The sequence below is a fragment of the Chroicocephalus ridibundus genome, chromosome 2 (genome assembly GCF_963924245.1).
Source record: "Chroicocephalus ridibundus chromosome 2, bChrRid1.1, whole genome shotgun sequence".
Taxonomy (NCBI): Eukaryota; Metazoa; Chordata; class Aves; order Charadriiformes; family Laridae; genus Chroicocephalus; species Chroicocephalus ridibundus.
The window spans coordinates 168,159,141-168,174,773 of record NC_086285.1 but is presented as its reverse complement, the minus strand read 5'-3'; the positions used below and the strand labels follow the sequence as shown (position 1 = coordinate 168,174,773).

At 49.6% G+C, this 15,633-nt stretch overlaps 1 protein-coding gene across 1 annotated transcript in view; it reads left to right on the top strand.

Moving 5' to 3' along the window:
- The window catches only part of ZC3H3 (zinc finger CCCH-type containing 3), a 191,900-nt gene that overhangs the window by 144,136 nt on the left and 32,131 nt on the right, over positions 1 to 15,633 (top strand). Inside the window, exons 6-9 of the mRNA XM_063327655.1 lie at positions 1,729 to 1,810; positions 4,436 to 4,591; positions 7,413 to 7,482; positions 13,539 to 13,670. Of these exons, the coding sequence (XP_063183725.1) occupies positions 1,729 to 1,810; positions 4,436 to 4,591; positions 7,413 to 7,482; positions 13,539 to 13,670 (440 nt within the window). The remainder of the gene's footprint in view (positions 1 to 1,728; positions 1,811 to 4,435; positions 4,592 to 7,412; positions 7,483 to 13,538; positions 13,671 to 15,633) is intronic.

Here is a 15,633-nt window from a genome sequence, read left to right as displayed (position 1 = left end):
TTAAAACCCAACGGCATAAGGCTGTTGCCCCCTTTATTTATTTCCTTATCTATTTATTTCTTTAACGATTCCTCTTTTTGGGCCAAGATGTGGTTGTCAGGTTGCTTTAACTAAAAGGATGACACACAAGCACGGGAGCGTGTTCGTCCCCGAGAGGCCGCTTTTACGCCCGGGAATTAAATATTTAGAATGGTTGTCTACTGCTCTGGGGAGCCGGTTCCTGGTATGGCCTGTCCTGCTGAGCTTGCGTTAAGGAGCATTAAACATAATTGCGGAGGGCTGAAGGATGCTCTATCCTTACCCTAATGGTCAGACTTTAATTTGGGTCTTTCTCCTCGCATCAGTTGGGAGGTCAACCGTGCTTGAAGCGTGCTGGCCTCTTAACCCATCTCCTTGCTAAGAGATGCTCTTGGGAGCGATCCAAAGTTGACGCGCGTTTATTTTAGTGCTGAAAACTAGTAGTGAGGCAGCTCTGCGATGAGGAGGAAGCCCCAAAAAATGCAAAAAAAAAAAAAAAGCAAGCCAAAAACCTGCTAAAAACCAGTTGGAGCCACTCAAAACACCCAGTTGATACACGGCGAGCTTGAGCGAGCTTGCGGCAAGCTGGAACGCGTTTGCCAGGGGGTTGCACGGAGCTCACTCGATGCCTCTGATGGACAGGCATGTGCCGCCTCTGCCGGCATCGCGCCTGCGCCAGCGTTTTTATTTGCAGAGGGAACAGATGGGGCTTCGCCGACGCCGGCAGCCCGAGTGACAGCTCGCGCGTGGGGAGAGCGCGCTGCCGCGCTATCAAATTCCACTCGCTCACTCCCCAACACGCCCGGGCTGGCAGGTGAGTGACTGAGCTGCTCTCATACCACCTGGAAAACTGAGATACAGCCTTTATTTTCAAGTCATTCTTTTTCTAAGCCGGTCAAGGATGATTTAATTATGTGCGTGCTCGTATCAGAGGCAAGCGCTGGGCTTCCCCGGATGTCTGCAGGGAGCAGCCAAGCCAAGTGTGGAAATTTGCTGGACCGAGTTGCCCAGAGGGGGTTTTGGCAAGTTTGGGTGCTGAGGGGAAAGGTCCCTGCTGTGTTGGGAGCTGGGAAGGAGCCCTTGTGCCGTGGCCGCTCTGGAGGTGCCGGCAACGTGGAGGTGTGTAAAGAGCATCCTCACCCATCCGGGCTCTGGGAGCTGCTTGCTTTGGCTTAAGATCATAGAATCATCAAATGGTTTGGGTGGGAAGGGAAATTTAAAGACCATCTAGTCCAACGCCCTGCCATGGGCAGGGACACCTTCAACGGGACCAGGTTGCTCAGAGTCCCATCCAACCTGTCCTGGAATGTTTCCAGGGATAGGGCATCTCCCACCTCTCTGGACAACCTGGGCCATGTCTCAGCACCCTCAGGGTAAAACATTTCTTCCTTACATCTGGTTTAATCTCCCCTCTTTCAGTTTAAAACCGTCCCCCCTCGTCCCATGGCTCCCCTCCCTGCTCCAAAGTCCCTCCCCAGCTTTCCTGGAGCCCCTTTAGGCCCTGGAAGGGGCTGGAAGGTCTCCCCGGAGCCTTCTCTTCTCCAGGCCGAACCTCCCCAACTCTCTCAGCCTGTCCTCCCAGCAGAGGGGCTCCAGCCCTTGGATCATTTTTATGGACCTAACGACCGTGTGACCGTGTGAATTCCTGCAAAATTTTATGATTCTGAGCAAATTATCTATGTTTGTTTTGTGTTGTTTTTTTCCCGACAGCGAGGTTACATTCTACGCCCAGTCCTGGCTTCTCTCCATCCGGCTGCCTGAACAGATCAGCGACGAGCCGATACATCGCCAGGTCTGTCCGCGCGGGGAGGAACGACGTGTTTCCCCTCTGGATTTGTGCTCAGGAAGGTGTCAGCAGCTTGAGACACAGCTATTTAACCGGCTGCTTGATCGGAGAAGCTCTGGCTGCTGCTTTTCTCCCATCCTCTGCTCCAAAGTGGTTTTAAGCTCAGCAGAAAGCCGCGGTTTCTGTTTGGAAAGGGTTTGAAAGATTATTAACGGATAACAACTCCTTCCTGCGATCAAAGAACACCAAATCCTGCTCAGAAAGTCCCTTTTTAAATCAACCGTATCGTTCTCGAGGGGTATTTTGGGTTTTTTCCCCCAGCTCACAAGCCCGCTCCCAATTTAACCCAGCAAATCTGCAGGTTTTCCTACTCACTCTCCCACTTACAAACTGGGAAACTGACACGCGGCAGCTGGAAAGCACCGGCTATGGGAGAATGACGGCATGGTGCTGCTCTTCAGCGCCCTGACAGCTTTCTCCTTGGCTTTTCTTTTTTTTTTTTTTTTTTTTTTGGTGCTACAGATGTGCCACATATCATCGTGTCCTTAAGTATGAGCGTTTGCAGACAAGTCCCTCTTAATTGTAGCAGACTAAAATTTATTCCCGAAGTGTGTCTGTTCCAGATGTCAGTATACAGACATCGTGCCAGATTCCAGCTGTATTTTATCATCTCCTACCGCTAATATCAACTAATTTAAAATGTACCGTCAGTTAATTGGTGCTAGAGTCCAGCTTGCAAGTGCTTTCTGTGCAGGTCAACGTGTCGGTGACCTGGCCAGGTACCACAAGTAGCCGAGGTGCTGACTATGGAAGAGCCGTTTTTTTCGGTATCATAATTTTAGCAAAGAAATATTCTTTTTTTAAAAAGCTTGCCTTGCGTTCGCCTTGGAAGCTCCTCAAATACCGAGAAGCAATTTGTGGTGGGGCTTGGTGTCCCCCCGAGCCATTCGTGGTGGAAGAGGTGGTGACATTTCTGATGCTGAAAGGTGGCTTTTGCTTTCAGCATTTTGGCTGCCTGAAGTTGTCTTTTTTTCTCATCGTGTTTTAGCTCGAGAGCTGCAGACAGCCAATAATTGTAGAGGTAAAAATATTCATTGCCCCGTAAAATAGTTTCCTCGAATGAGTATTTGTCGTGGACAGTGCTACGGTGACCCTTAGACCTGTGGTTCTCGCACCAGGAGGACCAAGACTGTGGAAATACGTAAATATTATATAATATTTATGTATTATACGTATCTTAAAATAATTTAATACGTAAATATTTATCCTTAGTCTCTAAGGAAGCAATGCATGCAACTACCCAGAGAACCTAAGGCGAGCGGCTTTGTTTGCCCCATCCAGAGCACTGTGTCCTCTGCAAACTGGAGTTGACCGTGCTGTACCATCTAATTATCTTCTCGGAGAGCTCAAACGTGCCCTCCCGTGGGGTTGCATTCACCTGGATCTCAACACTTCCCCTCTTCCTCCTGGTCCCAAACATCTCTATAGCTGCTGGGTAATTACCTCGTCAGCTGGAAGCTTATAGAAAACACGTGCTAAGCAACTTTTGATATCCTTAAGTCACTTTTAGTGGTACCAGGCAATTAATAGCGAGTTTTTCTGATATTGGGTGTTATCTTGTGTTCCTGCTGCTGTGACGTAGCCCTCGTTCATTGAGGTCCATAAGCAGGTGCCCACTTGAAGACCTTGAGTAGCCCTGGAGCGAATGCAGGGGGCCAGCTGGCAGGGACATGTGCTGAAGTGCCCTCCAAGTTGTTCAGTGTTTGCCTCCTGCGCTGCACAAGCACGGGAGAGGATGTTTTCTGCCTCACCATGTTCCCCAAAACTGCAGTAAGCTCTCTGCAGGCTCCTAAAACCACAGGAGAGAATCACAGTCATGGAGGTGTGAGAGGATCTCTGTAGAGCTCTGTCCTTCCTCCTGCCCCAGACGGCCTCTTGTCCTTCCAACATATCTCTCTGAGAAGGTCTGGTTCCACCTTCTCTACACCATCCCATTAAGAAATCACAGAGGACAATAAGATCCCCCTTGGCCTTCTCCTTGCTGAGCAAATCAGTCCATGGCCTCTGCTCTGATGTCCTGTGCTCCAGCCCCAACCATCTTGGTGGCCTCCACTGGATGCGCTGCCGTCCATCACCGTCTATGTTGTACTGGGAGCCCCAAACTGGACCCAATGCCCAGCTGTGGTCTTGCAAGTGCCAAATATAGGGGATAGATCCCCTCCCTCATCCTCCTGGGTGCATTCCTTGCTGATACAGTGCACGGGGTGGTTGGTGTCACCACCACAAGGGCACCTGGCTGACTCCTGGCTGCCTTGTTGTTCCCCAGGATTGTCTTCTGCAGAGGTGCTTTCCATACCTGTCCTGCTGTAATGGGGTAATTCTATACCAAATGCAGGTGTTTCCTGGGAGATTGGCCTCTTCTTCCAGATTTTTAAAGATTGAGGGTAAAGTTGGCCAAAAATCAAAAAGACCTAAGAGCTTAGGGCCCAGCCCTAACTGTCTGAATATCTTAGTGTCTCATCAAAGTGAAACTTGGGCAACTGTGTGATTTCAGATGCTGTTGACCTGTCTCCTCTATGTCACTGTTGTGTTGGAGATGTTACCTGACCCTGTCTGTCTTTCTCCATTTAGCCGTGCTGTTCAGCGAAGTTTGGCCATCATTCGTCAAGCCAAGCAGAAGAAAAAGAAGAAGGAATATTGTATGTACTACAACCGCTTTGGCAAGTGTAATCGTGGGGAGAGCTGCCCCTACATCCATGATCCGGAGAAGGTGGCCGTCTGCACCAGGTATGGATGGACGCAGCAGCCCCATGGCTGGCTTTGGTGCTTGCTCATGGGATATTGCTCAGGGAACCAACCCAATAATGGAGATTGCACCAGGGAGGTTTAGGATGGATATTAGGAAAAATTTCTTCACCGAAAGGGTTATCAAGCTCTAGAATAGGCTGCCCAGGGAAGTGGTGGAGTCACCATCCCTGGAGGTATTTAAAAGATGGGTAGACGTGATGCTGAGGGGCATGGTTTAGTGGTGGTTTTGGCAGTGTTAGGTCAATGGTTGGACTTCATGATCGTAAAGGTCCCTTACAACCTAGATGATTCTATGATTCTACGTAAGACCATGAGAACCACCTGTTCTGGCTCAGGCCCAGGGTCTACCCAACACTGTTGGGTTGGAGGTATCTACAGGAGAAGGACACGTAGAGAAGGGCTCTTTCTCCTGCCTGGGACCTCTCAGTGAAGCCCTGCAGCCTGGTAGCATTGAGTTTTCAACTCCTAGAGGGTGCCACCAAGCCATCATCATGTAATAGCCAGCAGTTCTCTTTTTTTGGTGAATTTATTTAGTCTTTTCTTTAGTAAGTGATATTTATGGCAATGGGTTGCACAACTGAATTACAGACTGCATGAAAAATGCTTCCTCAACTGGTCCCTCCTCACTCATGGTTCATGAGAAGGATGGAATAAGCATTCCCTCATCACCTTCTAGGCACCATTTATAACTATATAGTCCTTTCCTCTCTGTCCAGACTTCCCAGACTGGAGAATTGTGGTCTATTTAATCTCTTCTGGTAATTTTTCTCTAAATTTACACAGCATTAATGCTAATAAAGCATTTCACAACCAGCCTCCAAGTTAAATACGCACATTTTGGTTGTTCTGCACAGCCTGCCGGGATTACAGAAATACTGATTTCACATTTTGGAGCTGGATACCAGCACCAGGACATTTATATCTGATAACAAACCTTCTATATCGTAGTACAGAAGCTCTAAAAAAATTCAAAAATCAGAGTAGTGTTATAAGAATTAGTAATAAGATCAAATCAACATTTCTTAAATTGAATCAGAATAATAGTCCTTAGTTGGTTACTCACTGCTGACAGGTGGAGGATGCCATCAGAGTTTGCCAGGTGGAATTTTGAGGCTAAAAATTTTAGCCGGTCCCCAAAGAAACCATCTGACTTGAATGATTTTGTGGGTCCTGGGTAATATTTGATGCAGATATCGGAGCGGTGCAGATCTGAGCTGAGTGACTTGAGAGCCAGCCCCTGACCACGCACCAGATGATTTCTTCCAGCAGCATTTCTCAGATCTCCTCGGATCCATGCAACAGGTTTTAATCCTTCAGCCTGTGACGCCATGCAGCTACGAGACTCGATAATTTATTACAGGAGAACTGATTCATGTTGCCAGCTCATTATACCTGCCCAACAGTTGATTAAACTATATTATTAGTCGTTTAAAAAGTGTAGAAAAGCCAACTCCACTGATGAACTCCTTGAGTAATTTCTCCGTAAAATTGCTGCTGTGCTAGAAATCATTTGGAGGTTGCTCAAAGCTCGATGGGAGACCATATAGGAAGGAAGGGTGATTTATTTTTTTTTTAAATTAATTCACTCGCTCTCACTCATTCTCCCATAACATCCTCGCGAGCACCGAGGCACACGTGTCCAAGGTATCTGGTCAGGATTACTTTTGGTGACATAGAGGACAAGGGATGCCAACTGCTGAATCCTCACTTTGAATCCTTGGTTCTTCTTATGTCAGCGACCAAATCTGGTTTTGGGCTGTGCTCCTTGCACACTTCAGGAATTGCTGGTCCTTGAGGTCTTTTGGGTCTCCAGGCTGCCCCATTTCCACGGATCACTAAAGGACAACGCTGATTTATTCCTGGTTTTGTGTCTCCTTACCCTGGTGCCTTCTAGCTCCGATTCCATTCTTTAGCTTTCTGTTATCGTTTCTTAATTTTCTCAGTCTGCTTTTGGTGTAGGGGTGTCCATTATTTTACAGATCTGGGTGTCTTGAGGAGCTGCACATAGGTATGCTGTGATCACAGTCATCTGCAAACCTAGTTGCAGATGGTTCTCAGCTGCAGATCAACCGGCTAGTTTTCATATCTGTATGTTCCCTGTTGACTCTGCTCAAACCAGTCTGCATTTTATTTTATTTTTAACGAATCTCTCCATGCTCAGCTCTGAATTTACCCAGATTTTATAAATAAAGCTGGGAGCGTATTCTGTGCACCAGAACCTCCCTGTAAGGTTATGCAGCTCAGAACATGTAACCCTGGAGTCTGTTTTTGGAGGATTCAGACCGCCTCTTCCTACAATAACACATACGTTTTATTAATCTGCTATCACACTGGTACCTTCTAGGAAAACTTCTGAGTCCAGACATCCTCACGTGCTTTGGGATCTTGGTTTCTGGTGTGTGTCTGTCTCTGTTCCTCCTGGTTGTTGGCCACTCACACCCTGAGGTCCTCCTGGTGCTTCATCTGGCATCTGGTGGAGGGGCTATATGAAGGACCGTTCTCCTTCTGGGAGCATCATCTCTGAACCTCATGGTGCAAGCCTTCCTCTACCTACTAATGAGCAGCCAAATATGATGAAAGAACAAAACCTATCAGGAAGCTTCAGGTGCTCTTCTAATGAGAAGGACCTGTACTAATTTAGGGCATGAGATGGGCTTTAAGAGTGAGCTTGGCAACAGTCACGTGTATTTTTGGTCTTGGGGCAAACGTGGTAATGGGGCAAGACAGATGCTCAGTGTTTAAAGCCGCATGTTTTGCAACCCGCCTCATGCTCAACCCTCTCCTTCTGGTGTATCTACAGGTTTCTCCGTGGCACGTGCAAGAAGACAGATGGGACCTGTTCCTTTTCCCACAAGGTGTCCAAAGACAAGGTCTGTACAGCTTCCCAACAAACATGATGCATTGGTGGCTGTAGGGAAATCTATCTCATTGAGTGCTTCCAACAGAGTTCGTCTATAGTTCGCTTGCCAAGCTCTTCAGGAAACGGCCTCAAGTTGCACCAGGGGATGTTTGGGTTGGATATTAGCAAAAATTTCTTCACCAAAAGGGCTGTCAAGCATTGGAACAGGCTGCCCAGGGAAGCGGTGGAGTCACCATCCCTGGAGGGATTTAAAAGATGGGTAGACGTGGTGCTGAGGGACGTGGTTTAATGGTGGTTTTGGCAGTGTTAGGTTAATGGTTGGACTTGATGATCTTATAAGTCCCTTCCAACCTAGATGATTCTATGATTCTATGATGGGGTTGTGAGAGCAAAGTGTGCCTCTTCAACCGGCGCCGTGAATCAGTAGATGAATGCGTTAAGCAGCGGGTTGGAAACCGGAGCACCTGGGGCTGTGCTGGGTAATGTCCGTTGGGTTAAGGAGTGCTTAACTTAACTCCAGGCAGCAGGGAGAAAGAGCATGGGAGTGGTGTTTAGTTGCATCTAATCCTTAACTACCTCTGTAAGATCACCCTTCCCTCTAAATCACCCCGCGCTGGGGTCGGAGGAGGAGGACGTTATAACGTACAAGAGCTTGGAGGTATAAATTAACCTTTCTAAAAAGCCAGGCGGTGGCAGAACGGCTTTTGAGTTTTCAACGTTCTTGATGTATTTGGGGCTTCACGGTTTTATTACATAGAGTGAGGTGGAAAATTAATTAGGTTTTCTTTTAGTGATTATCAGTTGACGATTTAGCAGATTAACCTCCGTTCAGTGGCTAGGATCTCCGGTCAGACGTAGCTTTGGAGACCTCAAGCGTTGAAGCTGAGGTGAAGTTGATGCTGAAGGTTAAGCGTAGCTGCGGGTCCTTCGCTGAACCGGGATGTGCTTCAAGCAGGTATTTACGTTTTGGCTTTATTGGACGGATTTGGAGGATCATTTCTCTGCTGCAGACGAAGGATCAACCAAACAACAGCAGTAAGGTTAATCCCACCGGGGTATTGAGACGCCAACCAAAGCGGTGTTGCTGTGTGGGGAGCGGTTTGTGATCAGCTCCGGTGTCAAGGCTCCGTTGTCGGGATGGAGGTGCCAGAAAGTGGGATGCGAATGAGGACCGCTTTTCCCGGAGAAACCCGTAAAGCTCCATCCTTCATCACGATGAGTCTGCAGCCCCCCTCGGCCGTATTTCTGGCACGTCATTTGTCGAAGGCAGCTTTGTCAAAGCTTTTGCAGCTGTGCCTGGGGCACGGCAGGGACCGGAGCTCACCTGAGCCAGGCTGGATCTGGAAGTGGTGCTTTTAGTTACTCAAGCTTTGGTTATTTAGCCCGTGCCCTGTAAATTGTCCTTATAGCACCTTCTTCTCCCCACTCTGAGCATCGCCGCCCTCCGTTCCCCATCCACAGCATCACGTAGATAATTACAGTGCAATTACTGACCTGTAAAGGATTTAACCCATGGGATGTCGGGTCTCATCAGCGTCTGGGACAGGATCTTTTCCAACAGCATTTGCCTTTGGGCACGCAATTTCCTTGTCTCCCTTTCCCTGCGTTTGCCTAAGGCACGTTCGTTGTCAGCGGGGAGCTCATAAGTTATCCTGGCGGTGAGCAGAGTCGCTCTGAACGAGACACAAAGCGCCATATGTTTTTTACATGTATCTCTCTTCAGAGTCACTTAATCACGAGTATATAAAATAGAGGAGATAGACCGGGGACAGCTGTACTCCCTGACTTGTGGCATGTCAAAGGAGGGATGGGAATGAGAATTGATAGAAGGAAAAAGGGCTGGTTTGGGTTTTTTTTTTTCCTTCCTATAACTTATAGTTAGACTTCAGAAATAAAGAAGCCAAGAAAGAAGAAAGCTTTGCAAAGGTGCTGGCTGGTGGTGTATCCAGAATTGTCGTCATTAATGCAGATTTGGAATGGACATGAGGCCAGCGGCTTATTTTCACCCACGTAAGTGATTTGCGAGTGCCGACGGCAGCACGGAACCCAATGCCCGCGCCTCTGAGCCGAAGGATTGATGCTCATCTAGACCACACCAGACTGTTGGTTTACATCTGTACTGTCGAGTTAAATGATATTTCAGCTCGGTTTTGGTCCTGGAGCAAAAACCTGGGTGAGACTTGGGAGTTGGAGACGGCCAAGGAGCTGTTGTGGTCGGCGGTTCGGCATCCACCGAAGGATGCAACGGCTGGATGCGGATGGGTTTGTGCCAGCTTGTTTCGGTACCTGGGAATATTCCTTGGCATGTTTAATATGCTGGTGGAGATGTGGCCTCAGTTTCCCTTCCAGAAACACCAGTGTGTCTTGGTGCCTCAAGCAGAACCTCAAGCTTTTGGTTCCTGGGCTCCGTTTTGGGGAGACGGGTGGGGACCGCTGGCTGCAGCGTGGTGTGGCAAACTCAACCTTTCCCCCATAGCAGCGCCTTGCCAGTTAGAAACTGGGGAAGGATAATGGTAATATCATCATAAAACTGAATTAAAAGGGGTGATCATGCTGAAGGCTCCGGCCCAAGAGCTGATTTGCCATCCTCATTTTGGGGACGGGGTCCCTGGGAAGGGATCCCACAGGGCACGGATGGCCTCTGCCCATCTCACCTTCTTCCTTAGCAGTTCGCCGTTACCGAAGTGTCATCTAAACCCAAGCTGAGTCGTTAAATTAACGAGCCTACAAACGAAGCAGGCAGGTGCCAGCTCTTTTACGTGCCTTAGAAACAAATACTGTGTTTCTGGCCATGCACATTGCGCTCCGCGGGGAAGGAGGATTATTTTTCGCCGGATTAGGCGCCCCGGGGGCGGTTCAGAGGTCTCCGCTCGCCACCTTGTCGTCAGCGCGGGCTGGAAGAGAAACAACCTCCTCGGTGGAGTTCAAGCCCGTTTCAGGGTGATTTATAGCTGCGGGGATGCTGCTACCCAAAGCGAGAGGCGACTTTGCTTTTCAACGCCTGTAGCTCCCTGTTAACCGGGGTGATTACTAGCAAAGGTGGCGTTCGCCTCGTTTATCAGCGGCGGAGAAAGGCAGGTGAAGCCGCTCGGCAAAGGAAGGCAGTGTTTTTCCCCCTGCTCATGGGTTTTTTGGAGCAGTTTCCTCCCTGCTCCTCGATTGAGGGATTGGGGAACAGCTTGGTTTTGGCTATTTGAGTTGGGGTTTTGATGCAATGAATGATTTTTCTTCATGCGGTTTATAACGATGCAGTGGTTTGGGGGCTGCCGGTTTTGCTGATGCCCCGTTAGTTGACTCTCGACTTCACTTTGCGGTTATGGTGGGGGGGAGCCCCACAAACTCCTCATCGGAAGAGCTTCAGGTTGTTGTCATCGTGTGTCCCACCTTGGCGGGAAGTCACCACGGATGGAGCCACATGCCTAGTCCAGGAAGGGAAGGTCTGAATGCTTGGGGAGTTTGCTTTGAGGACAAAAGCTGTTGGTTTGAGGACAAAACTCTTGCTCAACCTTGGAGCTATCCTGTGCCTCAGTTTCCCCACGGAAAAATGGGGACAATCCCTCTATTTTCTCTGGGAAAAGCAACGGTGAGCTTTTCCCCATCCTAAGCAGCAAAAACCTTCCTCCAAGCCGAGGATGCGCTCCGGGGCCAGGGCTGCTCCAGATGGGGACGATGCTTTGCAGACGCTTTCAAAAACCAAATTATCCCTCTGACAATGGAAAAAGGAGCCCGGAGGAGCGGGAAAACTTGTGGCTGGGGGATTTTGCTGTGCAGGGGATGAAGGGCAGAGCCCTCGGCGGAGGAGCATCCGTCGAAGCGCTGTACGGGGAATTTCTCTGCGACAGGGCAGAGCCACCGGCGCGTCCCAGTGATTGAGAGAAACCAGTAAATCTGAATGAATAGGTTTGTGAGTGAAGGTTAGCAAGAGGCTAAGACTCGGGCAACCGCCCGCTGCTGCTACAACAGCTTTTCCCCTTGAGGAACTCGAAAAGAATCAGCATTTTTCTCCCTAATAGAGCTTCAAAACTCTGTTGTGAGCAATTTGGAAATTCACGTCGAGTTTCGGGTTCATTAGCTGCTGGCTCCAAAGCGTGTACATAGTCAAAGCTGTCTAATACGGACGCACCGCACCAGTGCCTTGAATTAATGTTATTGTTATTTGTGTGGACGTAGTGGGGTGCAAACAAGGTTAATTGAAATGAGAGTGCTGCTTCCTCTTGATAATGGCTCAGGCTTGACAGCTAGGAGGAGTTTATTTTTGTAGAAGAGCTGCCTTTATTATCCCTTTTTATTAGAGCTAATTTGGGCTCTATATCAAAAACTACATTAAGGGAATCATTTACGGTCACACCACCACCACCAAAAAAGATAGCCCCAGAGCCCTGTCCTTTATGTTAATGTCTGCAGTTAAAAGACAATTAAAAATAAACTCTTCTCCTTTAAAGCACCCTTTGTTTTCTTTCCCCTCTGCTTCCCCCTCCTTCTCTCTTATTTCTCTCTTTGCCTCAAGTGAGCCAATTTAGTTAAAACCCTAATGTGCCCTTCAGGGAAAGGGATTTTTTTCCCGATAGCCTCGGCTGCGGTTATTACAGAATTGTAAATATTAGTTTGGGGATGCTCGAACCGGCGGGACTGAGATGCTACCGGTGAACGGAGGGATCGATACTGCGCCGAGCAGTAAGGAAATTTGGCGCGTAGACGAACAGCGAGGGATTGAGCAGGAGGAGCCGGATCGTCGCGGCGGCTTCGGGAAGCGCACGTTCCCCTCGGCAGCTGCTTAGTCAGGTCGGGAAGTTGCCTGCGGTAGCCGGTGAGTTAAGGATGCTGAAATATCGCAGCAGGCTGGTAATTTGTTTTTAATTATAACAGCTGGCGGAAGGTGAAGTTTGTGGTTTGAGGACGATGAGGATCCTTGCTCGTTCGCTTTTCCCCGTTGGCTGTCGCGCTGCTAAAGCTCGGGAGCAGTGAATGTGGGAGCGGGACTCTGCTCCATGGATCCGACCACTCTCATCCTGGACTGCTTGTGGCAGGAGCCTGGGCTCATCTTCTTCTTTCCCTCCCTCCTGGAGTATCCCTGAAGCCTGGGCTCTCCTCCTCCTTTCCATCCCTCCTGGGGCATCCCTCCTGGAGCATCCCTTGAGCCCAGGCTTTCCTCCTCCTTTCCCTCCCTCGTGGAGCATCCCTTGAGCCCGGTCTCTCCTCCTCCTTTCCCTCCCTCCTGGAGCATCCCTCCTCCGGCTCACAGGGACAAGCATCAGCACATCACTCACAACCCTTGGGGGATGCCAGGCCGATGCCTTCACATGATGCACCCCCCCCAAAAAAAAATGCTTGCGGAGGTGCAAGCACTTGCTTTCCCCCTTGCTCAGACCCACCTTTTGGAGTCTTTGTCTATCCATGTGCTCTGCACCCTCCAGCCAGCTCCGTACCCAGGGAAGAGCCAAATAGGGGGCGCACCCCCAGGATGCTGTTTTGGCCTTTGTGATGGCTAGAACCCACCATGGGAGAGTGCAGCCGGTCTGGGTACAAGCCCTGCACCCCTGTTCCCATCACAGCAGCTGCATCTCCCGTTGGGAAGGGTGTTCCCAGTCCTCGGCCATGCGACGGTGCGTTCAACTTAGTGCCTTTTGCGAGCAAGGAGCCCAGGGAGCAGCCGCCCCTTCTCTCCTCTTCAAGGTTAGTTGGAAGCGTCAGCAGAAGATGAACCTGCCACGTGCGTTGTGCCGGCGAAGCCCCCACGATAGCAGAGTTTATTACAAGTCCCCCATCCCTTCCCCATGCTGTACAGAGGCAGTTTCATGCTTTCCACCCTCTCGCCAGCATCCTGAAGGATGCTACGGCAGCATATTCGCCCCCCTGCATATATACGCCGGGACTGCATAATGTCGTGGAGCTGCGTTGCAGGAGACCAATAGAAGAACTAAAAATACCTCTGGGATCAGTGGCTGGCAAAAGGCATATATTTATTTTACACATGTCACAGTTTTATTTCAGTTCTGGGTGTTGGAACAGTTCCTAATCACGAATCGGGGGGAGCACTAACGGGTTTCTCATCCTCTGCCCTTGCAGATGCCGGTGTGCTCCTACTTCTTGAAGGGGATCTGCAACAACAGCAACTGCCCCTACAGCCACGTCTACGTGTCCAGGAAGGCAGAAGTATGCCAGGATTTCCTCAAAGGCTATTGTCCCATGGGAGAAAAGGTAAAGAGGGGACCGGCTCTCGGGGTCCTGGGATGGATTTCGCCTTTGCTGAAGCCACGAGCTGTTTTTCACCCGAGCTACGGCACCAAAGGGAGCCGTAGAGCTGGAAGCTGCCAAACACCTGGAGGTGATGAACGGCAGTCCTGTGCTTTTCCAAAGGATGATGGGCAAAGTGGTTTGCCTGTCTTACAGGCAGGAAAAAAAATAGAAAACAAATTAAAGGCTGCAGCTCGCAAACTTTGTGCTGGTGTTTCCCTGGGAAGAGTCTCCCAGGGAAGGTTCTGTCCATGTTGCCCGAGTCCGGTGCCTGGGCTGATACCGCCTGCCCTGAAAATTGCTCAGTTAAATAGACGAGAAGTGAAGGAAAAGGCTTTTGAGTCCCTGTTGTACATAGAACACCCACAGACATTAATGCTTATTTTGCACGCTGACTCCATGACGGGTTAAAACTTGAGCCTTACATCTTGTGGCTTAGCATCAAGACCACCCTTCCTCACCTAACCTCAAGCTGCGCCCAGATAGGTACCTGGGGGCTTCATGGAGCCCACCTCCAGGTCCTGGGGGCCTTCTGGTTTAAATCAATGCAGTGAAGTCCTACATGGACTTTATGTGCACCCCGGGTAGACTTGTAATCTCATCTGCGAGTTTACGGCACCCTACGTAACGTGCAGAGCTTGAGAGAGAGCAGCTTTCCTGAAGCGGGGCCTGGAGCCAGCTGCTACTTGCAGGTTTCCAAAGGACTTTTAGAGCTGTTACATGCAAAAAAATGAAATTTTGGGGTTTATCCAACATCTTGTGGCTCCCCCTTTCTTTGTAAGTGACAGGAGACACCGCAGGATGTGACTGTTCCTTGCTTAGTGGCTAAGGGAGAGAGTTGGCTGTGCTGGTGTTTCCCTGGGAATTGAAGTGACCGTCCTATCTGGCTGCTCTTTCCTGTTTTCTGCCTCTTGGTGTGAACCACTCTTCTGTTAGTAGACCACATGGGGGTTTTTTTGGGTCCCATGAACACGATATGGGCCACCTTCTCTTAGTTTCTGCAGCTGCCATCTCAAACTTGCGAGAGCAGCAATGCAGAGTCCCCAAGAAGTCATGGTCCAGAAGGGGCAGCCAGTCAATTTGCCATGAGGTTTGAATAAAGCAAAGGTGGACTCTGAGATTTATGGAGATGATGCTTTTCTGCCGTAGCTGAAGAGCTGCCAGGCTTTGCTCTTCTGAGGTGGGTTATGTGGTGGAATTTCTGCTCATCCTTTGATCAGGCTGATCCTTTGACCATTGTGGCCAGCAGGTCAAGGGCAGTAATTCTCCCCCTCTACTCAGCTCTGGCGGGACCCTACCTGGAGCACTGTGTCCAGCTTTGGGATCCCCAGCACAGGAAAGGCACGGACCTGTTATAGCAGGGCCAGAGGAGGCCACGGAGGTGCTGCGAGGGCTGGAGCCCCTCTGCTGTGAGGGCTGAGAGAGTTGGGGGTGTTCAGCCTGGAGAAAAGAAGGCTCCAGGAAGACCTTCTTGTCGCCTTTCAATACTTCAAGGAAGCTTATAGGAAAGATGGGGACAGACTTTTTAGTAGGCCCTGGAGTGATAGGACAAGGGGTAATGGTTTTAAACTCAAAGAGGGGAGATCCAGACTAGATCTAAGGAAGAAATGTTTTACTCTGAGGGTGGTGAGCCCCTGGCGCAGGTTGCCCAGAGAGGTAGTAGACGCCTCATCCCTGGAAACATTCTAGGCCAGGTTGGACGGGACTCTGAAAAACCTGGTCTAGTTGAGGATGTCCCTGCCCGTGGCAGGGGGGTTGGAGTAGATGACCCTTAAAGGTCCCTTCCCACCCATGGTTTGCTCTGCTACGTTGGCCCATCTCTATGAACCCACCTGGAGGATGGGAACCATCTCTCGGTCTGCTTCTTTGCTAGTTGCCTCTAAGGGTTTGTTTGATACGGAAGAAAACATCACATCAGTGTCCCGGC